Below are 26,765 nucleotides of genomic sequence, written 5' to 3'. Positions count from 1 at the left end.
GTTTCATAGCTAGATACTTCTCTTCTGTCTCTGGAAATCGAATTGCTTGCTAGCAGTTGAAATACTCGTGGCAACGAAAAAAATACTTGTGGGAACGATGATTTTAGCAGACTGAATTCAAGTTTGTAGACCTGCACACCTTGAACAAGTAGCCAATGTGTTGGCATAGCCCTGACAGAATTCAGTCATGTGAAGGCTGAAGCCACAAGGCCTCTGAAATCAGAAGGTGAAGGAGACACTCCACATCTCGCATATACTGCACTGGATATATGTGTTCCATTTGGATTCGAATATGTCGTTGGAAAAACTTCCGTACCCGGGAACTGCTCCAGGAAGACGCAGCCAACTGGACGCCGCATGCCTGGTTTCAATTTGTCCTAGAACACCATTGCTCAAGAAAGGGGTGAGCCTTGAGGCTCTCGTCTTTTTGCAAGTACTAAACTGTTTGTTAGATGCATTTTAAGGCTTGTTTAAAATTCTGGAATCCCTTATGAATATCCTATATGCTATCTATTTCATTTAATTTATAGCGCACGGAGGTCCTGATGAAATTAGTTTAGTTATCACACTTTGCCATTGCAGCAATCTGTCTAGGGTGTGCGTGCATACGAGTAATTTATAGGGCACGGAGGTCCTGATGAAAGTAGTTGCTTAGAGTAATCTGTCTAAGGTGTGCGTGCATAAGAGAGAGTGTGGCAGGGCATAAATAGCATTTCACAACGTCGCAAAAAATATAGCATTTCACAACGGCTGCAAAAACAAAAAGAAAAAGGAGAGGAAAACACTTGAATCGAAGTAATTCGTAAGTTTTGAAAGTCATGTGGATTAGGTGTCAATCCAATGGTGTGTTTGTTTTGTGGAGTCACTGCTTCCTGAGGTGATGCATCATGAATTTATTCCATGAATTTTGGTGGAATCAATCCATTCCTCAGGCATATACTAATTATTAGCTTATGAGGAATGAGGTGGTGATGGATCAACTCATTTCATTCCACAAACCAAATACAAAAAGTGAGGAGTGAAAAGATGATGGATCACATCATTCCTCAAAACAAACACACCCTAAGTGAGTCAAGCATATTGGGTGTTAAATATCAAGATCTCTCATGAAAAAAAAAACTAATTGAGGTAGCGAAAAAATTAGACCCCCGCCACGCCTCAAAAAATGGCCAGTCTTCTGCTACCCAAAGCCCCATAGAAAAAGAAGACCGTGGTAGCCAAAGCCACCTTTGGAGCTGTGAATTCACAATTTCACATATAAAGTCAGACTCCAAAGGAACCGCTATAGCACCAACCGTATCTTTCTGAGTTCTGACTTTAGTTTTTGTAAAAGATAAAAGAAAATGGAATAGTTTGGGCCTTAGGAATCATCAACACGATAGTTACAGCCTTGCAATCATTATCTAAAACTTATCAAACAAATCGACTGTAGTTGAAACTTCTGTTGAGAGATCAACTGGCACAGCACTAACAGATTACAAGAAAAAGAATGTATTAACTGCTCGTGCCCCGCTTGGGCAGCACTCTGAATTTGATAGTGAACTCTTGTTTGTAAAAATGGTGAAGGCTACCTAAAGTTCCTTACAAACTCAAACATGTTGAAATAGGCAAAGTGACAAAATCTAATACAGTTTTTTTGAACTGAATGAATCCAATACATTGTTATGTGGCCTTTGTTTAAAGAGAACATATGAATAGCATTGGGACTAAACAAGGGCTCGTGACCAGGTCGAGAGTATATATATATATATATCTAATAATAATATTAAGAGTCAAAATTTCATCCTATGTTTTTTTATCCACCTCTCTAGCGAGCGAGCGTTACCTCGAGTGGTTCCGTCCCCATCGTGGGAAGGCCCCGGTCGGGAGTTCAACCCCTGGCTGCCGTGGACACAGCTGCGGTAATGCGCAGCTTGTGCAGAAAAAAAAACCATCGCACGTCCCACGTCCCAAAGCACATGTAAAAAGGTTCCGGCCCACTCACAGGGTTACGGGCCCTTTTGTGAGGGCGGGGCATGGGGTTCGCGAGGTTTCTCGGCTTGCGTGAGAGGTCTTCTTCTTAGCGCAAAAACTGCGGGGGCTGTCTGCCCACCGCAGGCCGAGTTTTTTTTATCCACCTCTCTAATTACCCGGACAGTGAATAGTTTATTTTCTCCTGGTTTTTTTATTTGATCTGTATTTATGACTCATACTCAAACAAGTTAGAACAAGTAGCATCTAGCGATGATTGATTCAGGGTCTGATTCCAATTCATATTGGATCGCGCTCTCCATATCTCATATATGACGCGAACTCATGACTCATGCTTATATAAGTTAAAACAAAACACGTCTAACAATAATATCGGACTACTATACATATTAGATTCCTTTGCAACACACGGACACATATACTAATATTAACTAATTAACCAAACTTCCGTGGTGAGGAAGATGCCATGGTCCCTCATTTTATTTTTTCATGATGAGAACCTAAATCAGTCAGAATCGGCAACCAGTTGTCAATAGATCAAAAACCGAGGATGTCGACATGCAGACACCATCAACATGGAAGTGGGGGATGGGCCATGGTGCCGCCTCTCGAGGAGCTACATGTTTTTCTCTTTCACCAGACACCAGGAGTTATTAACTAATTAAAGGCCCAATTGGCACATATCCTAAAGCTGCTAGCATATACCACATTTGTCAAACCAACCCTAAAGCTAATTGATCAAATTCTTAACATTGTTTGAAGTCTACTAACTCCATCTAATTTGCCTAGCTTCAAGCGTGCCAACATGTGTCCACTAGGCAAACATTCTATAAATAACATTTCAGTTGGTCACTGGAGCTCAGCTACTCCATACACCGTACATGAATAAACTGATGAATAAAGAAACAAGGCCCCTCCGGAGAAATTCAACGTCAAGAACACCTGAAGCCGGGAATTCTTAAGACATGAATACCCAATATCACCACACCCGTTACAACAAATACACACATCTTGTAGATTTTAAATACAAAGAACATATGTTCCCCAAAGAAAAAATACAAAGAACATAAAGAAACCTACACTAACAAAACCTCACTACACCGGCTTCAGGGATGTATCAGTTTTACACCAATAAACATATAACAAGCATGACAACCAATCCATAGGTATGCCTACAAGACTCGCTAACTAATATGAAGAAATATATATCCCAAAAGATGCAAGACGGGATCCCAATCATGTTAACTCTTCACCTCCTCAAAACCTTTTCAACAGCTGACCTCTGTGAATCCGATAGGCCCTGCAAAGGATTTATTAGAGGACAATGTTGATGTGGATACGTTCGTTTTACCTAGGCCATATTCATATCTGTTGAACGATTGATAATGCAAAGCAACTGGTCAAATGACATTTTACCTGGCAAAGATATTCAAACATTGGTTGATCATTCTCCCACAAGTTGGCAAAGATGTTTGTCAGGAAGTCCGCTAACTTCACCTGCACAGGAGACGGATTATTTGACTGACATCATCTAATTCAAATCGAAGATCTTTTCTGCAGTGGAAACAAACCTCATTAAGAGGGTCAGTTTTTGTCAGATCATCGTCATAACTATCATCATCATCCTGTTGTACAGCTCCAGGTAAATATGGCATAAATATGACAGAACTACCAAAGGAGCAAACCTGGTTGCTAACAAACCTCATCAAAAACTTTTGCCATTGCATTTAAATGTTCAACTGATGGATTAGCGATTGAAGGAACAGATGCTGAGTGTATGATATCATCTGATATGCTAGCGTCACCATTCTGCACTTCTTCCCAGTCACTATCCTAAAAGGCAAAAAAAGTTGGAACTTTCGGATCAAACAAGCACTGCAGTTAATAGTTTGAAATGATGAGATGTGTAGAAACCTCTTCGCAGTCATTGTCATCATCAGCACCAATTTGTTCCAGAATTTCAGCTAAAGTATCTGCTAACAATGAGAAGATCTGCATAATACAAATTCAAGAATATTAAGTAGCAATTGCTAAGAAAAGGCTACTTGATGATTGATGTCACATTAAACATTAGTTAACACTGTTAACAGAATATATTAGACATATAATGGCCATTTGGTTTGTATACTAACAAGGTTGTTATCATGTTACCACATTCTGCCAAAGAGTGCCTAGCTCAAACGGTTAGGTGACCTAGCGGCACTCCTCAAATCCTGGGTTCGACTCCCCGTGGGAGCGAATTTCAGGCTGAGGTTAAAAAAATCCCCTCGTCCGTCCCCATAACCAAAGCACTGGGGGGGCACCGGCCCAATTCTCACTTGGGCGACGGAAAGCCACCATGTAAGGGTGGGGGCGGGGGTTCGGGGGTTTTCTCGGCTGGGTGAGAAGGTCCTTCTTATTTGTAATGCTGCGGGGGCAGTCTTAACCCCCCGGTCGAGTTTTTTTTTTTTTTGTGTTACCACATTCTTGCCACACTTGTTTCAAATTAAGCAATTAAATTCACAAACACACTTTGGCTACCTCAAGAGAAGCTCGCCACATTTTTCTACTTTGCTGGGTGCTGAACTGCTGGTGCATAAGACCAGGTTGGAAAAAAAAGAATCTTGTCACATGTGTGGAAAAATTGGGTAATGCATGGCTACATACCAAATACAGAGTGCTTCCTACCTAGATTTGAAACATTGACGGGAATGGAAATGTGAATAATCAACTGTTACCTTAGCTGGGAGTGGAATCTTGGTCCATTGATCAGGAGTCACTCGAGCTTTTGAACGTGTCGTTATACCTGCACTAGTCTGCATGTTTCTGGGTCAGGCTCCGAATCAGGCAAGGTACTAGCTGTAGAACACCAATTCTTACCAACGGTACCTTAATAAGATGCCCTTGAACTTCAACCTTGGATAGCTCAGGGTGACGAGTTGATATGAGAAGAGCTAATGCAGTCGTTGTTACCTTTATCTGGTAGGCTCCCTGAATTTCACCTATAAAGGATATTTAACATGGAAGCATATTCAGTGAAACAGGTGAGAAGGCAAATTGGTTTCAGAATTCAATATACGATGATATGATCCGGTCAACACTTGCCTTGTAGTTGTGACCATTCTGACATAATATAAACAAGTGAATTGCCATACCCCTGTGCAGGGATAGAAAGCAATAGATTGATGAACCCATCAACATTTCGTGCACTCATATGTACCTGCAGGCAGAGTGAACTGAGGACACATCTTGGACAAGCTTAAGTAACTAGAGTAATCTTTCACCACAAATGCCAGAGAGTTAACAGTTAACACACCTTAGGTATGAGAGAGAGAGAGAGAGAGAGAGAGAGACTTACTAATCTGGCTATTATAACAATAAGCGAGCTTTTCAATCCTGTGATGCTGCTCGTTTGCATACGTCTCACAATAGCAGCAATAAGATCCGGTATGTGGGGAGACAGGTGTAGAGGTATTTGTAAAATGAGTTGCAAGACAAAGCTTCCAACAAAGAGTGATACTGAACTTTCTAACGCTGGATCTAAAAGCCTGCACAACCATTAAGAACCATGAAAGCAGTAAACAGACAAAAAAAACACTTAGAACATCTGGATAAGGTGTAGGCTGGTGCATTGTATAGAAGAAATGTACTCCCTCCATTCCAAATCGTAAGTTGTTCTGGCTTTTCAAGATATACATAGCTTTACTAGGTGTGTAGCAAAATCTATGTACCTAGAAAAGCGAGAACTACTTGCAATTTGGATTTAAACAACAGAAGGCACAGAGAATATGCAGATTCTGGTGAATCTTTTAATCCACCACAAAGCATTATGCTTCAATTTCAACAGAAAGTCCCATTTCAAAAATATAGTTTGCTGTTGCAAGAGGAAACAAATATGAGTTCCCAGCATCAAATCAAGATGGGTCCAGCATTGTGTTGCTTTTGGATATTTCTCAGGTCACTAAGATGATCATCTAGGATTGTAGGTACTGTGGTATCTTCTATAAGACTGATTCTGACATTACCTTGAAGCTGCATCAAGTAGCATCTTGAGTGAGTGTCCTTGTTCACCACCCCAGACAAGCAAATCCTGCCGGCCACCTGATATGAATGCTGCCAAGCATTCTGTCGCATTCTAGTTGAGAATAGCTACTATTAGGGATACATTTCAAAACAAAGTAGGTTAGCAACAACCTCTGTTTCACAATTTTCATCTGGTACATACACCTAGAGGCTAGAGGCAACAGCTGAGTAAAACTTTACGGAATTGGATCATTCTTGACCTTATAGATATACGCATACAAGTAATTTTAGCTGATAAGTACAAGTTCCGTGCAATTATTTTAAATATTACTTAATAATATGCCTCATACATGTGTACCAGACAACTACAGTGATACAGATGGATAGCCCAAATGTGCAAATGAACCGTGTTTTAGCATGTACCTGCATCTCTCCATGGTCATCACTTTCAAGAACAATTTGAACAGTAGAAACAAAGCATGTGTCGAAGACTGCTTTAACCACAGCAGCTGGAGCATTCTGAAATGTGCAGAGCAGCATTAGAAATAACCACTTTAAAAGAAATGTTTTGCATTTAGCTTCATAGGACTTCCGAGATATGCAAGACATACTTTGAGTACCATCGTCAAAAGGTCCAGTGAACCTGCAACCAGTCCATCTGGTTGGACCTTGGGCTAGCAAGTAGCAAATCGACCAGAAATTAAAATTTGCATAATGTAGGCAGACGCAGAAAGAAAGAACAATGGCAGTGATGTGTAAACTGGCGTTGGCATCTTACTTTTGCTAAAATGGATCCAATTGTTGGGAGGATTCGAGACACAAGCGGCTGTAAGCATCCAGGAGCATTCTTGATGGCCTAAAAACTAAGGAATTATGTTAAATGTAACTTTAAGGAGCTCAAAAGCCAGAAAAAAATAATTTTTGCTTTCTGCTAACAAATGATAACAGGTGCACAGGGAAATGTTATAGAATGACATAAAATACTGCATAGAGAAACAAACCACATAACCATAATGAAAGTAAAGGATTTGCTTTGAGGCCGTACTAAAATGCTCAACAATGGCATTAAGTGCTTCGAAAAAAAGTATATCACTACCAAATACTTAGTATACATCAACGTTAATTCATCTAACAATTCTTCTTCTGGTCAGCTCCATAATGCAATCAAAAAGAATTCTGTACATAGTGGTTCTAAAAAAAACTAAGTATATGTACAGCACTGGAGCTTTCCAGTTCTGACGAAAACATACCTCTAACACTTCGACAGCATCAATGCTGATGAACGGGTCAGCAATGTGTTGTGCCCAAACATCCAGTATGATGGGGGAAATGACAGGCTCAATTAAAGTTGATTGTTCTCCACCTACATTATCAGATGAAAAAAACAGCACACAATTCTAGTGTCGATACAGTATATATAACATCTTTTTGCTACAAAGTGGATACACAAACATGCTGGCATACCAGATTTGATTGCTGATTGCAGGGTTTCTAGAACAAGATGCAGTGTTTCATCAGATGCCTGCTAAAACTCCACATTAGTTATGTCATTTGAGTCAAGAAAGGCAATATTTACAACAATAACTACCTGCCGCAAAAGATCAACAAGAGATGAGAGTATGCCCATAATGTTTGGCTGAATAAGATTCTGATTAGATTCTGGTAAAAGTTGGGCCAGTGCCCTACAAGCACCAACTTTAACTGGGGGCGGCCTGCGACATAAATAATTCACAGATAAATGCAACATTTTCCTTGTGCATTTAGAAAGAAAATTACAAAACAAGAATATAGGTCTTACACATCTGAGGCAATCGCATGAGCCACATTGCATAGATATTGCTCACTGATCCCTTTACTTATCTGTCATGTTTTTTGAATTAAGCTTGCTAAAAATAAAGGAAAACAAAAGCAGGAAAAAAAGGAAACTTACCACTGAAGAAAACTTAGCCACATTAGAAAATGCACGTGCATGGAGAAATGGGTACTGATGCACCCCTAAAAATCACAAGATTAGTCATAAAACAGGCCACACAAGAATTCACCACCCTAGAGTAGAGAAATATACCTGTTCCCATAATGTCAATTAGCATTTGCTCAAGTAAATCCCGCACATTGTATTTTGTCAAACCAGAATCCTAAACAGCAAAAAGCACATTATAAATAAGAGCACAACTTCCATAGTTTGTTTTAGTCATTTCAAAAGAAAATAAAATCATAATGAACAACTCTCTACCTTGCCTCTTAGAGTAATACACCGCTTCATTTACAAAAAAAAAACATTATCAGATCTTACATTATTGAAGATAACTGTCAGGCAATTCCTTCAGCTTTACAGACAGAGAGTTGGGCAGTTGGACAGTTAGCATGAACTGTTAAATCTGCCAACTGCAATATCCATGCGAGATAATATAACATAATTGACATATGTTAAGAGCAACTCCAGCAGGAGCCCTCAAATCAAGGTCCCTACTTTTGATTTGAGGACTCCCCCTACATTTCAGGGCCTGTTTTTTTTATTATTATTGTTGCATCTGCTCCAACAGGAGCCCTCAAATCCATTACAATAGAAACTGACATATAGGATCCACTCGTCATTCCCTGTTCTTCCTCGCTCCTCAAATCCATTCCAATATAAACTGACATATAGGACCCACTCGTCATTCCCTGTTCTTCCTCCTCACTCTATCTACTGAGCTAGATGCGGACAAGACAAACTACCCTTGCTGGGAGGAGGACGAGGATCCGCCGAGGGCCCAGACGGGACCTGACCCACGACGGGAGGAGGACGATGAGGATCCACCATGGCTCGTCGGGGGAGGACGAGGATCCATCATGGCTCATCAGGGAGGGGGAGGGTAGCCCAGACGAGGAAGAGGCCGCTGATCCACCGTGGCTAATCAGGGAGGGGGAGTGGGGGAGGTCGGTCTAGGCGTCTTTGGAGGTGGGGAAGGGCAGTGCTGGACTTGGAGATGGGCAGACGACGGCGGCGGTGCGGTCCAGGCACCAGAACTGGGAAAAAGTGCATGTGGGGTGGAAACCTGTCAACTACTGTACGGGGAGCAGGGGAGACGCCCGCAGAAACGAGGGCCATGGAAGTAGATTTGAGGGCCTGCTCATTTTGAGGGCTCAAATAAGGGCCATGTTGGACATGGTGTTTTTAACATGGGCCCTCAAATTTTAGTTTAGGGGCCTGTTTAAGGGCCCTGCTGGAGTTTTTCTAACAAAAAACATTACATACTCATACTCTGAGATCCCAGGTTCCCAGCTCTGGCCCATATCCATAACTGTCATATAACCATCTCAAAAACACATATATTCCCCACTCCCTTAGTCCCTACCATATCCATTGTAAACCCAGCAATCCCATCACTAGCCCATGCACAGAAATGGGAATCTCTCACAAGGACATCGCAAGTTGAACCATGGTGAGTCCCAGGTGCCCAGCTGTGCAGACTGCAGCAACACAACATCAAGGCTGCTAAACAAGTAGCATGAGGCTTTCCGCATTCAAAGTCACATGTTCAAATGCTACTCCTAGTCAACAAAAAAAGCACCACAGTAGGCACATGGGGTCAACAGTTAGATCAAGTTATTTTTGTCGTTGTTTAATGATATATGGGCAAATTATATCAGCCAATTCTTTGTCAATAAATTCATGCCATCATTATTCTGTTCTGTGTCGAAAATATATCACAATAAAAATTAATAGTCGAACTTGTATGCAGGTTGAAGAAAACCTTAAAAAGGGTTCAAAAAGACTTCCCTAAACAAGGGGAGTAAAATCTTGCACTACATACCAATAGAAAATCAGTTGATGTAACGAACTGCTCAGCAGAAGCAAAACAAGTATATACCAACCTGCGCTTCAGACAACTGTTCTGACAGTGAACCTAGAGCAAAAAGTGATGCTTCATGCAGCTGCCACAAAGAAAATGTTGCATTAGATATCAGACCAGAAACCATCATGAACATAATATCAGCAAAGTTAAATAGAATGTTTGGGGTGATACTAATTATAATATTTAAAGTATAAATATGAGTTAATGCTAAACAATACTTAGACTTAAAGCAACAGCGATGAATATGATAAGCAATGAAACATCATTCGTAAGAGGTAAGAAGAAACTCAAGCTCTTTTATATCTAATATAACAAAACCAAAGAACTCACTCTCCACCAGTCAGCAGAACCCGCTTCCTTCAATTCTCGTGATTCATGAAAATGCATTTGTGAAGCTTCCAAAATTGAGTCAATTCCATAATCTTCATAAACCGTTACTATCTCTTCCAGCAAAAGAGACCCTGAAAACCAGTAAGAAGTGAGGAAGTATTGCAACCAAGCGACTAACAAGTTCCAATTCAAGGGTAGATTACAAGGGTCTCTCTTATAAACAAAAGCAGAACTCAAAGAAAGACATCTTTGAACACTTAGGCTTCAAGGCAGTCAGTAACAGTAGTAGCAGAAATTTAGTTCATTGATACTAGCTTCTGTGGTTCTGCCAACCATATTTTTCGATCGAACAAGATGCCTGATGAGTGGAGGAGAAGTATATTGGTACCGATCTACAAGAATAAAGGGGATATTCAAAGTTGTACAAATTACCGGGGAATTAAGTTGATGAGCCATACTATGAAGCTATGGGAGAGAGTTATTGAGCATCGCTTGAGAGCAATAACGCGGGTCTCTATGAACCAATTTGGTTTCATGCCCGGAAGGTCAACCATGGAAGCCATTTTCTTAATAAGACAAGTTATGGAGCGGTATAGGGAGAAGAAGAAGGACCTACACATGGTTTTTATTGACTTGGAGAAGGCTTATGATAAAATACCAAGGAATGTTATGTGGTGGGCTTTGGACAAACATAAAGTCCCAACGAAGTATGTCGGGCTCATTAAGGACATGTACAACAATGTTGTGACTAGAGTTCGAACAAGTGATGGAGACACGGATGACTTCCCGATTAGGATAGGACTACATCAAGGGTCAGCTTTGAGCCCTTATTTGTTTGCTTTAGTGATGGATGAGGTCACAAGGGACATACAAGGGGACATCCCTTGGTGTATGCTTTTCGCGGACGATGTAGTGCTAGTTGATGAAAGCCGGACAGGAGTGAATCAGAAACTGGAGTTATGGCGGGAGACTTTGGAGTCCAAAGGTTTTAGACTTAGTAGAACTAAAACTGAGTATATGAGATGTGACTTCGGCACTACTACTCGGGAGGAGGAAGATGTTAGTTTGGAAGGTCAAGTAGTGCCTATGAAGGATACTTTTCGATATTTAGGATCAATGCTACAGAGGGACGGGGATATTGATGAAGATGTTAGCCATAGAATCAAAGCAGGGTGGATGAAGTGGCGGCAAGCGTCTGGTGTCCTATGTGACAAAAGGGTACCACAGAAGCTAAAAGGCAAGTTTTATAGGACGGCGATTAGACCTGCTATGTTGTATGGTGCAGAATGTTGGCCTACGAAAAGACGACATATTCAACAGCTAAGTGTCGCGGAAATGCGTATGTTGCGTTGGATTTGCGGTCATACAAGAAGGGATCGAGTTCGGAACGATGATATACGTGAGAGATTAGGGGTAGCGCCAATTGAAGAAAAGCTTGTCCAACACCGGTTGAGATGGTTTGGACATGTGCAACGGAGACCTCCAGATGCACCGGTGCGTAGTGGAATCCTAAGTCAGGATAGTAACGTGAAGAGAGGCAGAGGAAGACCGAAGTTGACTTGGGTAGAGGCAATAAAAGGAGACTTGGAAGGATGGAATATACCTAAAGACTTAGCCTTAGATAGGAGTGCTTGGAAGACAGCTATTCACGTGCCTGAACCTTGATTGTTTCTGTTGGGTTTCAACTCTAGCCTACCCCAACTTGTTTGGGACTTAAAGGCTTTGTTGTTGTTGTTGTTGTTGTTGTTGTAAAGAAAAAGCAATACACTGGTAAACAGAATTGCGCTGGGTTGTGTGTGTTTGCTGGTTCACTCGTTTTTTCTTTTAGTTTTGGTGCTGTGTGGGGTTTTTGGGATTGGTCTCTCACTCTCTCAACCCTCCCTTTGTAACATTCTGGTGGGGGGTTCAGGATTGGTCTTTGACCTCTCCCTTGTAGCCCCCTTTTCTTCTTCTTAATGAAATGACACGCAGCTCTCCTGCGTTGTTCGAGTGTCATGTGGGGCCGGACATTCGCAAGGCAGCGCAGGGCGCGAGACATCCGCAGGGCAGCAGAGCGGGCTGCAGCGCGCGACGCGGCAAGGGCCGCGATCACCTCGGACGAGGATGGCAGGGCCGGACCCAGTGGCTAGGAGAAAATTAGGCCTTAAAATTAGGATCGTTTGTTTCCAAGTTTGTTAGCCGGTTGGCTCATATATTCCCGGGACTCCAAACAATGAAGGGGGAATCAGTTATCATCTAATCTCCTACCTCTACTCTCGTTAAGCCACCAGCAGAGGGGTATAACCTCGCGGTGAGGACTGGAGCGCGACTACGAACTACGTAGTCGCGGGCCGCCGTCGTTGAGTGCCAAGGCGCTTGACAACCTGGTATCTAGGTCTCGTCGATCCGCTTCCTCCTCCGCTGCCGCCCAGCCCGCCCTGCCGTCAACCACCGAAGCCCCACCACCATCCGCCGCCGCCGCATCTCCACCCTCGTCGTCCGTCGCTTCCTGCTCCGCCGACGACATGGGAGACGATCTCAAGGCGTCCATCGACGCGCTCACCAAGAACATGGAACTGATGCACAAGTCGATCGAGGCCAACGCGAAGGCGATCCATGATCTCTCCGTCAACGGCTCCTCGGCATCCGGAGGGCGCCCGGGCACGGGCGAACACCACCAAGATCGGCCGCCGAAGCACTGGCGCCCCGAATTCCCGCACTACGACGGCAAGAGTGACCCGCTGATCTTCATCAACAAATGCGAGTCCTTCTTCTTGCAGCAGCGGATCATGCACGAGGAGCGCGTTTGGATGGCATCGTACAATCTCCAGGAGGGAGCCCAACTGTGGTAGATGCAGGTCCAGGAGGACGAGGGCACGCCGACATGGCTGCGCTTCACGGAGCTCCTCAACCTACGCTACGGGCCCCCGCTCCGTTCGGCGCCCCTCTTCGAGCTATCGGCCTGCCGCCGCACGGGGACGGTGACCGACTACCAGGACCGCTTTCAGGCACTGCTTCCCCGCGCCGATCGCCTTGACGAGGCACAGAGGGTTCAGCTCTTCACGGGGGGGCTCTTGCCGCCGCTCAGCCTCCAGGTCCAGATGCAAAACCCGCAAACCCTTGCGGCCGCCATGAGCCTTGCCCAGCAGTTCGAGCGCATGGAACAGTACACCGCCGCTCCGGCCAAGGGCCCTGCGCGCGGCGTCCTGGGAGCACCGGGATCGCGTCCGGTCCTCCCGGCGCCCACGGCCGCCACCGATAAGGCTCCGGTGCCCGCGAACCAGGGAGAGGGCCGGCCGGCGAAGCGCCTCTCCAAGGAGGAGCAGGAGGAGCGCCGCCGCTTGGGCCTCTGTAACAACTGCAACGAAAAGTACACCAGGGGGCACAATCGCGTCTGCCGGCGCATCTTCCACATCGGCGGCGTGGAGATCTCCGACACCGACGAAGCAGCCGCGACCGACGAGCAGGAGACGGAGTCGCCGATCTTCTCCCTGCACGCAGTGGCCGGAGTGCCGTTCGGCGGGACGTTGCAGATCGCCGTCTCGCTGGGCGGTACCACGCTCGTCGCCCTCCTCGACAGTGGGTCTACCCACAACTTCATCGCCGCCAGCGCCGCGCCGCGCACCGGGCTGACGGTCCAGCCCCGGCCTCGACTCACGGCGATCGTGGCCAATGGCGAGCGGATCACATGCCCCGGCGTCATCCGGGCCGCACCAGTCTCCGTCGACGGCACTGACTTCAACATCGACCTCTTTGTCATGCCCCTTGCAGGATACGATCTGGTGCTGGGCACCCAATGGATGGCCACCCTCGGACCGATTGTCTGGGACTTCGCCAAGCACACCATGTCGTTCCAGCTACGGGGGCGTGACTTCTGCTGGACCGGGGTGCCGCCTTCCAGCGCGCCAGGGCTCCACTCCGCGACGGCCAGCACGTCCCTCCTCGACGAGCTGCTGGCCACCTTTGAGGACGTCTTCGCCGAGCCCGTGGGACTGCCCCCACCCCGCGCCCGCGACCACAGCATCATTCTCAAGCCGGACGCTCCTCCTGTGGCCGTCCGTCCTTACCGCTACCCGGCGGCCCACAAGGACGAGCTGGAATGCCAATGCGCCGCCATGATCAACCAGGGCATCGTCCGACGCAGCGACTCGGCGTTCTCCTCACCGGTCCTCCTCGTCAAGAAGGCTAACGGCTCATGGCGTTTCTGCGTCGACTACCGCGCCCTGAACGCCCTCACCGTCAAGGACGCGTTCCCCATCCCCGTCGTCAACGAGCTCCTGGACAAGCTCCATGGCGCGCGCTTCTTCACCAAGCTCAACCTTCGGTCGGGGTACCACCAGGTGCGGATGCGGCCGGAGGACGTCCACAAGACGGCGTTCCGCACCCACGACGGCCTCTACGAGTTCTTGGTCATGCCGTTCGGGCTGTGCAACGCCCCAGCGACTTTCCAAGCGCTCATGAACGACGTGCTCCGCGCTCACCTCCGCCGGTTTGTCCTCGTTTTCTTCGACGATATTTTGATTTACAGCAAGAGCTGGGCGGACCATCTTCGACACCTCCGCGTCGTCCTCACCATTCTGCGCCAACACCGCCTCTTTGTGAAGAGGTCCAAGTGCTCGTTCGGCGTCGACTCCGTCAGCTACCTCGGCCACATCATCTCCGCATCCGGCGTGGCGATGGATCCCGCCAAGGTCCAGGCCATCCATGAGTGGCCGCGGCCCCGCTCTGCGCGCGCGGTGCGCGGCTTCCTCGGGCTGGCGGGCTACTACAAGAAATTCGTCCACAACTACGGCGCCATCGCCGCACCCCTCACCACGCTCCTGAAGGAGGGGTTCACATGGAACGACGACGCCGCGGCGGCCTTCACAGCCCTCAAAGGGGCGGTGACATCAGCCCCTGTGCTGGCCCTGCCGGACTTCTCCAGGCCCTTCATCGTGGAGTGTGACGCGTCCACTTACGGCTTCGGGGCGGTGCTCATCCAGGAGGCGCACCCGATTGCATTCTTCAGCCGGCCGGTGGCGCCTCGCCATCGTTCCCTTGCGGCCTATGAGCGGGAACTGATCGGCCTCGTCCTCGCCGTCCGCCATTGGCGACCGTACCTATGGGGGGCGCCACTTCATCGCCAAGACGGACCACTACAGTCTCAAGTACCTCCTCGACCAGCGCCTCGCGACTATTCCCCAGCATCACTGGGTCGGCAAGCTGCTGGGCTTTGATTTCACCGTTGAGTACAAGTCCGGCGCGACGAACACGGTGGCCGACGCCCTCTCACGCCGCGACACCGAGGACTCTACGGGCGCGCTCATGTCAGTCTCGGGCCCCCGCTTCGACTTCATCAGCCGCCTCCGCCACGCCCAGGCCACGGATCCGGCCTTGGTGGCTGTCCACGACGAGATCAGCGCGGGCACGCGCGCCGCACCGTGGGCGCTCTCCGACGGCCTGGTCACCTACGACGGGTGGCTCTACATACCGCCGGCCTCGCCGCTGCTGCAGGAGATCGTGGCGGCCGTCCACGACGACGGACATGAGGGTGTCCAGCGCACGCTGCATCGACTACGCCGCGATTTTCATTTTCCCAACATGCGTCGCTGTGTGCAGGACTTTGTTCGGGACTGCGTCACTTGCCAGAGGTACAAGTCGGAGCACCTCCACCCCGCCGGGCTCCTCCTGCCGCTGCCCATCCCTACCATCGTCTGGGCCGACATCGGCCTTGATTTCGTGGAGGCCTTGCCGCGAGTGACCGGGAAGTCGGTGATCCTCTCCGTCGTCGACCGCTTCAGCAAGTACTGCCACTTCATCCCCTTGGCGCACCCGTACACCGCCGAGACCGTGGCCCAGGCGTTCTTCACCGACATTGTGCGCCTCCACGGCATGCCGCAGTCCGTGGTCTCGGACCGCGACCCAGTGTTCACCTCGCTGTTTTGGCGCGAGCTCATGAGGCTGATGGGCACCAAGCTGCACATGACGTCCGCCTTCCACCCTCAGTCTGACGGCCAGACGGAGGCGGCCAACCGCGTCATCGTCATGTACCTGCGTTGCTTCACGGGAGACCGACCCCGACAATGGTTGCGGTGGCTTCCCTGGGCTGAGTACGTGTATAACACGGCCTACCAGTCCTCGCTCCGGGAGACCCTGTTCCGCGTGGTGTACGGCCGCGACCCACCCACCATCCGCTCTTACGAGCCGGGAGAGACTCAGGTTGCTGCCGTGGCTCGCGACATGGAGGAACACGAAGCCTTTCTCGCCGACGTCCGCTATCGCCTGGAACAGGCGCAGATTGTTCAGAAGCACCACTACGATCGGCATCATCGACAAGTGTCTTATCAGGTGGGCGATTGGGCGTTGCTGCGCCTCCGACAGCGCACCATGTCCTCCCTACCCCAGGCTACTACGGGCAAGCTGAAGCCACGCTACATCGGGCCCTACCGCGTCGCCGAGCTCATCAACGACGTGGCTGTACGTTTGGACCTTCCGCCGCAGGCTCGCATCCATGACGTGTTCCATGTGACCGCCCTCAAGAAGTTCAGCAGCGTGCCTCCGTCAACTCCACCTGCACTGCCACACATCCACCATGGCGTGGTAACTCCAGAGCCGGCTCGGGTTGAGCGGGCTCGCTTGGCGCGCGGCGTTCGCCAGCTGCTCGTCCACTGGCGCGGCGAACCGCCGGAGTCGGCGACCTGGGAAGACCTCGACACGTTCCGCGAGCAATTTCCAAGCTTCCAGCTCGAGGACGAGCTGCTTCTCGAGGAGGGGAGAGATGTCATGTGGGGCCGGACATTCGCAAGGCAGCGCAGGGCGTGAGACATCCGCAGGGCAGCAGAGCGGGCTGCAGCGCGCGACGCGGCAAGGGCCACGATCACCTCGGACGAGGATGGCAGGGCCGGACCCAGTGGCTAGGAGAAAATTAGGCCTTAAAATTAGGATCGTTTGTTTCCAAGTTTGTTAGCCGGTTGGCTCATATATTCCCGGGACTCCAAACAATGAAGGGGGAATCAGTTATCATCTAATCTCCTACCCATAGTTTTTAAGGCGGTGAGGCGTCCAAGTGAGTGCTTGGTACGCCTGGACGCCTAGGCGACGCCTAGGGGGCAAGGCGCCATTGTTTCCACGGCGAGGTGGGCACGCCTAGACGCTTAGGCGTCGCCTAGGCGACGCCTTAAGAACTATGCTCCTACCTCTACTCTCGTTAAGCCACCAGTAGAGGGGTATAACCTCGCGGTGAGGACTGGAGCACGACTACGAACTACGTAGTCGCGGGCCGCCGTCGTTGAGTGCCAAGGCGCTTGACATCGAAAGAAAAAAACAGAATTGCGCTCTTAATAAGCCTACCAAGTAAACAAAAAAATATATCAGTACTGCAGTTTGTACCAGACACACGGCAGCTATAGGTTAGGTCATCCTCATCAGCTACATACTGGTTAGCATCACGTGACCAGCTTTGCACCTAGAAAAACAAAACATTAATGCATAACCATTACATGGATAACAAATAAAAAGAAAAAAGAAACGTGAAGAGTGACTAATAGACAAACTATTTGCAAAAAGTATATTCCATGTGCTTTCTTAAATAGCATGTCAAGAAGAAACATAACTAAAGATGCGAGCGGTGGCCATTGCTTGGTGGCTTGGCCTAAGGTTACCCAGCCACCTGAACTTGGAGGACTTGGGATTTCTAGTTTGCAGCAGCTAGGATGGGCTCTCCGTATGCGATGGTTGTGGCTGCAAAAAACTGAACCTGATCGGCCAAGGGAGGCCTTCCAGATTCAAGTCCACCCCTCAGTAAAGGCTTTCTTTGCGGTGGCCATAATTTCAGAAGTTGGCAATGGCAGGAACACTCTGTTCTGGACTGACCGATGGTTGCATGGTCAGAGCTTAGCCTAACTTGTGCCTAACCTCTATGGTTCAGTGCCTAAAAGAGCAAGGAAGAGAACAGTTTTTGAAGCAATGACAGAGCTGAGATGGGTTCGAGATATCAGGGGGGGCTATTACAGTGGCAGTTTTGGCAGAATATTTCAGGCTGTGGGATCTCCTTTCAGAGGTGGTATTGCAACCTGATGTTGATGACTCTCATGTTTGGCAATTTTCTGCCTCAGGTCCTTATTCAGCAAAATCAGCATATGAGGCGTTCTTCATTGGTGCTGAGTTCAGGCCAGGGGAAAGAATGTGGAAGAGTTAGGCACCGGGCAAATGCAAGTTTTTCATGTGGCTGGTTGCACATAACAGGTGCTGGACAGCAGACCGCCTTGCTAAAAGGGGGCTGCCTCACCCTGAACGTTGCCCGCTGTGTGATCAGGCTGAAGAAACAATTAACCACCTGCTAGTATCATGTGTATTCTCCCGCGAAGTGTGGTTCAATATTCTTCAGAGGGTCGGCCTGCAGGGCCTTTCTCCCCAGCCCGAAGACATCTTCCTTGATGACTGGTGTGCAGGCACAAACAGGGGAATCGATGGTCAGGCAAGAAAGGGTCTGAAATCTCTCATCATTCTAGGAGCTTTGGTCTATTTGGAACCACCGTAACAGATGTGTGTTTGATGGGATTTAACCTAATCTTAATGGAGTTTTAGCTGTAGTTAAGGACGAACTTCACCTCTGGAGTCTGGCCGGAGCTCGAGGAGTTTCCCATCTCCTTGCTCTAGAGCCAGCCAATGGGTGAGTTCTCCTACTACTAGTGGTCGAGGGTCAGGTCTTTGTCTAGAGAGAGACGGATTGTGTCTTGTGAAGTGTGTTGGGGTGTGTATGGTGTTGGAAGGGGTTCCTAAACCCTCCTTTTTTCTTCTTAATATAATGATACGCAGCTCTCCTGCGTGTTCGAGAAAAAAAAAACTAACTCTAAATCGACTCTTTAACTTGTTGGCTGTGCTCTGCACTGTACAATTCCCCCAATTAAGTGGGGACACCAAAACATAGCTGCGGAAGCCATAATTTAATGTGTATGTGGTTCATTTCTGTTTATCCTTAATTAAGTGCAGCAGTCCAAACAATGATTCAAAAAGAACAAAGGAAGCATCACATGTGTACAGTTATAGTGTTTCAGCCAGTTCATACCTGTTCTTCAGTTATTTGTTGCAAGGCTATAGTATAGTATGCTAGCTCCTTAATGTTCCCCGCAATGACCTAGTGGAACAACATGAAAATCAATACAAACGCATGATGCACTAAACATTCATTAGAAAGACAAACCTTTGCTAATCTAGAATTCCCCACAATTGTTGTCCATAGCTCAAATAACTGCAAAAAAATGAGAACATAAAGAAATAGTGGCAAATGGAGTGAGATATATAGAAGTTAAAAGGACAAAAAAATAGAAAAGACATATCAGTAAAAAAGGAAAGAAAGAACTACCTGAATCTCGAAGGACTCAAGACTTCTTTCACTGCCATCAGAATCATAACTAACAGAATCCAAATCTTCTGCACCTTGAATGTATGACAGGTGATAGGTCTTGAACGATGAAACAAATGTCTGCCACAGTGCGGGGAGAATGGCTGCACAAATTCTCCATTTTATCAGAAATTCAAAGGTCTAAGATCAAGCTAATGCTTAAATATGATGTATCTATACTTGCCAGAAATTTTAGCTTCAGGCAGTCCAGGAAAGTTCTGGACAAGCTGAAGTAAACATTTGAGCACCTGAGGATAAGACAAGTATAAGAATCACTACTAAATATAAGTGATGCATGCATTCAGACACAACATAGGTTGTATGATGTATATACCTCCATCTGCATGCTCCAGTCATCAGAATTTTGGGACTGCACCGGGGAATTTAGAACTATGGAGAATTGCTCTATTAGTGGATCAAGCATCGAAGTTATCAAACTAGCTGTATCTCTCTGCATAAAAAATCTCATCAGTTCCCACAATGTGAAGAACAGCAAAAGGAACTCAATAGTAAACAAACAGTTAATCTACCTTATAGACACCACTCATTGATCCAAGCATGGAAATACATGCATGGACTATTGCAAAAGCCTTTGCGCGAAGAGAATTTTCATACAGCTGTTTTCATGGGCGAAAGCAAATGAAATTGTCTTATCAATTTGTCATGAAAACATGAACAACAGGAACACAGAAATACTAAAAGAATTAATCTGAACATACATGAGGAGATGATATTATTCTATACAGTGATGGGAATAGCTCTGGCACTAGCTTTGGAACACACGTATCATCTAGATCATCCGATAGAAGGGCTAGGCATCTTAATGCTCCACGAACTGCAAAACGGAAGTTCGATTGTAATATGAAATTACTTAACTCATATTCTTGCTTCAAGAAATGACATTAGTATAAAAATCCAATCATAATTATTATCATATACTCTCTCCATCCCAAAATAAATCAACTTTTGGCTATGTATCTAGACATACATAGCCATAAGTTGATTTATTTTGGGACGGAGGGAGTATGGAGTTATAAACACAGTGCTTGAACCATGAGACCATCCTAAGATGAAGCTATTCAGATTTGGGGTGCACTGATGTTCAAAGCAAAGGTATCAGGAAGTAAACCAGTCAGTAAAAACGAGGTGTCCAAATAGGTCAAGCTCTTCAAGAAACTTGCTCAGGATGGACTGATGACACAGATACTTGCCCATTTATCTGTGAACATAATAGGAAATATCAATCATACATGAACTTGTTATGCAACCCAAGCAACTCTGAGAGCACGGCCACAGATGATCCAAGTCAACAAATAATCCCACTTCCCAGAATAGCTCTACAACGGTCCACACCAACAAAACAACTCCCATCGTTCCAGCCTTCCTTGCATCACCATAGGTCTGCTGTTTTACAGACCCTACCTCTGCCTCTTTTATTCCTTGGTGCTCCTCTCCTTTTCCTCAGTGCTCCTCCCCTCCTCTTTCACATGAAACACCATGGCAAAATGTAGCACTCATGGCTGCAATCGCAACCTTTGCTCATCAAAGACATCTAGCAACCAGATCAACCCTGGTGTGGGCTGTAGGTTTGTGTGTGTGTTTCGTTTGGGGACTCTTCTCCCCATATACTCTCTTTTCTTCCTTAATGAAATGACGCACAACTCTCTTGCATGTTCGAGAAAAAAAATGAAATTAAGGTACACCAAGGAGGGATTTAAACAACCCCTCCCCAAAACAAACACAAACCCTTTTCAGGAGGGAATAGGGATAACTGTGCTTGAAACATGACCAGAAACACACACCAACAAATGGACTAAGCATCTGGGGTAAACAACCGAGGAGAAGCTCTTGGAGCGCATCGGCTCCCGCAGAGTACCAAAGGATACTTTCATTTGCCACTGCTTGAAGGACCCATCAGAACATTAGGATTGACTCCATTTAAGAAGCACTGGTGCTTCCAAAGCTCCCAAGCCACAAGGATTATCAAGGAGTTCAGGCCATCTCGCTGATCTTTAGGATTTGGCACCACCAACTCAAAAAACGGGTTGCTGAATTTTGGTGGAGACCAATTAACCAAGCCCAACTTCTGAAATATGAGCTTCCAGACTTTCTGAGCGAATAAGCAAGGGACAAGTAAAATGCTGAATCATTTCATTGGCTTGGTCACATATGGGACAGGCTCACAGGCACAAGGATCTGGCAGACCCCATTTGGCAAGACGGTTGGCGATCAAACATGGATTGTTCACAGCTACCGTAAGGAAAACTTGCATTGCAGCGGTATCCAGCTTTTTCCGAACTCGCTTCGAAGGCACAAATTTGATTGATCCAAAGAAATATGTGTTGTATGCTGACTTACAGGAGTAGCAGCCCAACCTTGTGAGTTTCTAGACAAGCTAATCAGGGACATCATGCTGCAATATCAAACCATCAAAAGTCCCAAATTTGCAGGCATTCTACTATAGCCTGGATAGTGAGAACTCCTTTGATATCTTGCACTCTGGTCCGAGGAATTATTACAGAAACAACTCAACTGGAGGACCTTACGTTATTAGGAGATTGACAGCATCGAGTTTAAGCTCTAGGACCATTAATATACCCCTAAAACAGCTGCATATCTGTACGTCAACATACCACGAAGCAAGAAAAGTTATTTACCTCCATTCCCATTGCTTTGATCGCTAATTAACTTTAAGAGAACTGGAAGTAACTCAGGCCAGTCTTCAGGCCAATCTTGCTGTCCAATAGCTGCTACAGCCATGCTAATAGCAGTGCGAATTTTCCCATTAGAATCATCCAATGAGGTAAGCAGGAGCTGCCGTATGACCACCTGAAGCAAAACAGCATTGGGAGGAATGTAAATTAGATACAACACATGTATTTAACAACATAAAATTCAAAATTTCATGTGGTAGTCTATTGTTCTTATAACATACATACAGCATAACAATGGCATTAATTACAATAACGGATGCCCAAGCGAGATCATAAAGGCCTCTGGTCTGTTTGAATGTACTGGAAAACATCCTCTTCACAAATGAACGGAAAGGAATGTAACAAGTTCAATCTCGCTTCGCATAAAGAAAAAACATTGCTCAAGAAATCAACATAGAACCGCCTAGATGCCATCACCTCTCTTTTCCTTCGGGCTCTAGTTGGGCTCATAATATCTCACTGTACATACATCTTTTTATTTTATTATGTTCAAAACTTATTTCCCTGCTCTTCTCATAGAAAACTACCATCAATTCAAGAATCCAAGAATAAAACATCAAAATGAAGTGTCCCCACATTAGAAAAAAGGGGAATGCTATATATCAGGCAATTGAGGGCCCCTTTGGCACAGCTCCCAGCCCCAACTTCACTCTCAGCTTCCGCAGAGCGCTGCCAAACACTTAAAATGCAACTGGATTCTGGTGGGAAGCTGACGAGAATCACTTCTCCATTTACACTACGAGCTGGGAGCTAAAAAAAACCCACTCTCCACCACTTCCCACTGCTCCCTATTCATTTGCCACAGGAATCACTTCAGAATTGATTCTCACCTGCTCCCCACCAGAATCACTCGTTCGGATAATCAAGAAGTGAAGCTCAAGAATCAAGAAGTGAAGCTCTACCAAAGTGGCCCTGAGATTTTGTTTTCCATCAGGTGGCACTCCCAGTAGTCCATCTTGCATCAAATGACTTCAAGCTATGTTCATTCATCTGTGTGCTGCTGCTTCCCGAGATAAACACCACAATCCACAGCACTCACCCCCACCCTCAGCAAATTGTGCCTTCCATGCCCTCTCGTGAGCCATTTGACTGTCTGACGCGGTCCGCCGCCAGCAGTGTTCCTACCACCTCACTGCACCAACCCCAGACATGCCACACCGCCAGCCAGCCTGCCTCCCCTGGAGCTTCCTCTAAGTCTGCAAGCCATGGAAGTTCTCTCCCTAGAAGCTCAAATGATCTGACCCGGCCAGGTCCCACCAACATCCGCACCTGTCTAGCCCAGTGTAAAGACTAAAGAGGTGTTGGACAAACAATGATGAGTCTAGGTTGCATCATTTTTAAAATTTATTCCGAAAATGTGGATACCATTCCCCATTCTTGCAGTTTTTCAAATCTGTAACTTTTTAAATCATTTTTTTATTAAAGAACAAAATGGCAATTGCTACCATATTGTTGGGCAAGCCAAGTAAGCAATGAAACAAAGGCACATTCTCACTCAAGTCCTATTTTGCTGGTACCTTTTCTGAAGCGGAAACAACAGGAGGCACAAAATTCTCTTCATCTTCCTGCCAATGCTGCTTGATGAACTGCTTTAGCAAGACAGCAGCAAGGTATCAAGTTGTAAAGGAACAACAAAAAAAAGCAAAAGCTAGTCCAACTCATGAAAAAAGGAAATCTGAAAAATAATACAGCGTTCAACACAACATTTTGATAAAAAAAACAATGTACATAAATGGCTGGAAGGATATCTGACGTAAACCAAACGGGATCTCTTTGTTGATGGTGACTTTTGTAAGGGCAGCTCCATATCCTGAGAAAAAACAATACAGGAAAAAAATAGGCTATTATCAGTTGATGGTACTTCATATGTCAAAGAATTGTGATGAACCCAAATCTAGCAAAAGGTTTCAACCTGATTGGCAAATAATTGACAGATATAACAACAGACCAAAATTGAATACGTGGATGTGAATGCGAAGTATGGTTACTAGTTGCAACAGCATGCTAATTATATGACCACCTTAGTTAACTACAACACGAGGTCCTGTAAGAATGGTGCTCGGATCAATCACACTTTCAGTGCTAGAAAGAGTGTCACTTCTAACAGAATTTAAAGCAGCATCAATGAAGCTGCCATGCACTACAGTGGGGCCAGGTTCCCTGTTGTCACGTTGCGCTGTGAACTACAGTGGGGCCAGGTTCCCTGTTGTCAAGTTGTGCTGTGAACTGGATTAGTTAGTTATGATTTTGCCTCTAGAGACTTGGACATGGATAGAGACGTTCTCGCACAGCTATTATCATATTAAAACATACAGAAGTTGTGTTCCTGGGAAGGAGTGTACATAGAGCAAAGCAATCCCAATCAGAGCCTTAGCAACCAGAGCAATGCTGCACTAATGTTCAGCACTCCCCAACAGGGCAATGCTACGGCAGCAAACCAGGCTTCAACAATAAAACAATCATCATTCCTGAAGTCACGGCTCACACGCCTAGGGGATCCCCATCAACTCTCAGCTCGCTCCTCAGCTCCATCAACTCTCAGCTCACCCCTCAGCTCTCACTAGTAAATTGCACGCCCGTAGTATCTACAGTCGAAATGTCACTAGAGCGCAGCCAAAAACTCGAGCAGAAAGCAGCTTCTGGCCAACGCGTGAAGCTGAATTGCTCTGTTCATCAGTTACAAGTCAATCGTCGACGAGAGAGGGGGGGAAAGGTAGGAGGTGTCGAACCAGGGAGACGCGAGGCCTGGCAGAGCGACTCCTCGGCGAAGGCGCGGACGTCGCGCGCGGTGTCGAGCGTGGCCGTCAGGCACTCCACCAGCCACCGCTGGTCGCCGTGCGCCTCCATCTGAACCGCCGGCGCCGCTAGGGTTGGGGCTCCGCGGAGCTCAGTACGAGCGCGCTCCTCCTTTTACTTTCGAAATGGGATCGCGCGGCACGGTGGTTGTGGCGAGAGGGATCGGGCGGGACTCGGGGGTTTTAGTCTAGGGTTTATATAACGAAGGGGGGAAAGCCGGAGGAGATGGAAGAAGAGACGAGAGAGGTGGCGGCCGGAAAGGGGGAAGAAGGTGGGATCGGGAGAAAATAGAGATGGGCCACGGGGAGGCGAGGGCGGGGATTTGGGAATGGGCCCGGTGTGAGCTCATGTTGGGCTGGCCCCACCTGCCAGCCTGGTTAGTTCCGACTAACGAAAGGTTTCGCATTTTGAAGCTGCCACGCTCCGGTTTCCAATGGCGGGAAAGGAACGAACATTAGAGCATCTCCTACAGTTTTTTATTTTTTCCTCCTAAAAACATATAGTTTCTAAACTTCTAAAAAGGTATTGGGAGGAAAAAAATTGCATCTTCAACAGTTTCCAATAAATGACTTTCAAAAAATTAAATTTGAGTCTCACATCAATTTTTTCCCGACTTTTTTTTGTCGCAGCGGACGAGGCGGACGCATTTGCTGTAGAGGCCTTGCTCGTCGACGGTGGGCTGCACGACCTTGCCGGCGGCATCCTTCCCAGCAAGCGGTGGAACTTGGTGATGCAGTGCCCTCTCTTCTCCTAGTGGCCCAGCCCGCCCGTGGTGCTGAGCCCCACGTCCCTGACCCTGCCTCGAGGCCCCTCGCCGGCGCCAGCGTTGTTCCCAGGGTCACCCCAGTCCCTGACGCCGCCGGCCTCCACGAGCACGGGCCCGGCGCCGGTCGCCTCGGCGGCGACGAAGTTCATGAGGATGTCCTCACAGTTGCGCTCACGGTCCACCACGGCGCGCGCGCCGCCAGCTCCGGCGAGCAGGAGTACGCGCGCAGGAGGTCAGACCCGAGGGGCATCAGCTTGGTCAGCACCATGGAGTACCGCCCCAGCCGCGCCGCCGTGTACGCCCACCTCCCGCAGGCCCGGTCCAGGTGGTGCGACCGCGGGTAGAAGCCGACCAGGGGCTCGGGCGCTGGTGCTGGTGCTGCTGCCAGGTGGCGAAGGCGAAGGACAGTGCCGCCGCGTCGGGGAGCACGTCGTCGTCGCCCATGGCCACGGTGGCGGTGCGCACGTCGGAGGGCCGCGGGAGGAAGCGCGAGGTCGCGTTCGCGTAAAGTTACGCGGAACGGGGGAAGATTTCTCAAGTGCGTAAATTTTAGGAAGAAGTATTAGGAGTTGTTAGAGAGGGTTTTTTCTAATCTTTCTAAAAATCAAGGATTAGGAGGTGATTTAGAAAACTCTTGATATGCTCTTATGAGTTGTTGTAAAAAAAAGCTTATGAGTTTATATTTACTTATTATTTATTTTTAAAATTTGGTCATGGTCAAAACAAACAAACTAAGAGGTGTTTGGATGGACTAAACTAAACTTTAGTCCACGTTTTGGATGCCGAATAGAAGACCTAAACATGAACTAATTATGGTCTAACAAGAACTAGTATAGGCTAATTGATGAGTAAAACTCAGAAGGAAAAAGAAAATTTTGATTAGTCCATGTTTAGCCTATTATCTTATGACTAAACTTTAGTCGATGATCCAAAGAGGCCCTAAGCTACATCGTTCGTCTCACTTAGGATATGTTCGCTACAGCTTT

General features: G+C 47.0%; 1 protein-coding gene and 1 pseudogene across 3 annotated transcripts; both read right to left on the bottom strand.

Annotated features, from left to right (window-relative positions):
* Positions 1-2,775: 2,775 nt before the first annotated feature.
* On the bottom strand, positions 2,776-25,085 carry LOC136519426 (uncharacterized). 3 transcript variants are annotated; one of them, XM_066512828.1, is made up of 34 exons: positions 24,947-25,085; positions 23,971-24,027; positions 23,735-23,803; positions 22,161-22,332; positions 20,223-20,338; positions 20,034-20,120; positions 19,838-19,954; positions 19,688-19,751; positions 19,465-19,607; positions 19,303-19,350; positions 19,168-19,236; positions 17,490-17,565; positions 10,143-10,273; positions 9,832-9,891; positions 8,207-8,230; positions 8,039-8,108; positions 7,904-7,968; positions 7,772-7,833; positions 7,562-7,685; positions 7,438-7,498; positions 7,224-7,336; positions 6,752-6,829; positions 6,585-6,647; positions 6,397-6,492; positions 5,976-6,085; positions 5,309-5,498; positions 5,056-5,170; positions 4,840-4,952; positions 4,689-4,766; positions 3,886-3,963; positions 3,673-3,804; positions 3,543-3,596; positions 3,388-3,468; positions 2,776-3,271 (listed from the first exon to the last, which is right to left on the bottom strand). In XM_066512828.1, exons 2-34 carry the CDS (start codon positions 24,022-24,024, stop codon positions 3,221-3,223), a joined length of 2,964 nt encoding a protein of 987 aa, XP_066368925.1. In that variant the 5' UTR covers positions 24,025-24,027; positions 24,947-25,085; the 3' UTR covers positions 2,776-3,220. The 3 variants fall into 3 exon arrangements, with proteins under 3 accessions (XP_066368925.1, XP_066368926.1, XP_066368927.1); XM_066512829.1 differs by having other exon boundaries at positions 2,777-3,271; positions 7,438-7,495; XM_066512830.1 differs by lacking the exon at positions 8,207-8,230 and having other exon boundaries at positions 2,777-3,271.
* LOC136523753 (glycosyltransferase family protein 64 C3-like) lies at positions 24,087-26,286 on the bottom strand (annotated as a pseudogene).
* Positions 26,287-26,765: the final 479 nt, after the last annotated feature.

This window comes from Miscanthus floridulus, chromosome 18, assembly GCF_019320115.1.
Source record: "Miscanthus floridulus cultivar M001 chromosome 18, ASM1932011v1, whole genome shotgun sequence".
Taxonomy (NCBI): Eukaryota; Viridiplantae; Streptophyta; class Magnoliopsida; order Poales; family Poaceae; genus Miscanthus; species Miscanthus floridulus.
The sequence above is the reverse complement of the archived record's forward strand: the minus strand, read 5'-3'. Positions and strand labels throughout refer to the sequence as shown.

Coding starts and splice junctions, on each gene's coding strand:
- LOC136519426 (XM_066512828.1), bottom strand. CDS start 24,024: ATGGAGCTGCCCTTACAAAAGTCACCATCAACAAAGAGATCCCGTTTG. Junction 10,274..17,489: donor CTATAGCTGCCGTGTGTCTG/GTACAAACTGCA, acceptor ACTGGTTTTCAG/GGTCTCTTTTGCTGGAAGAG. Junction 6,648..6,751: donor TTGGATCCATTTTAGCAAAA/GTAAGATGCCAA, acceptor GCTACTTGCTAG/CCCAAGGTCCAACCAGATGG.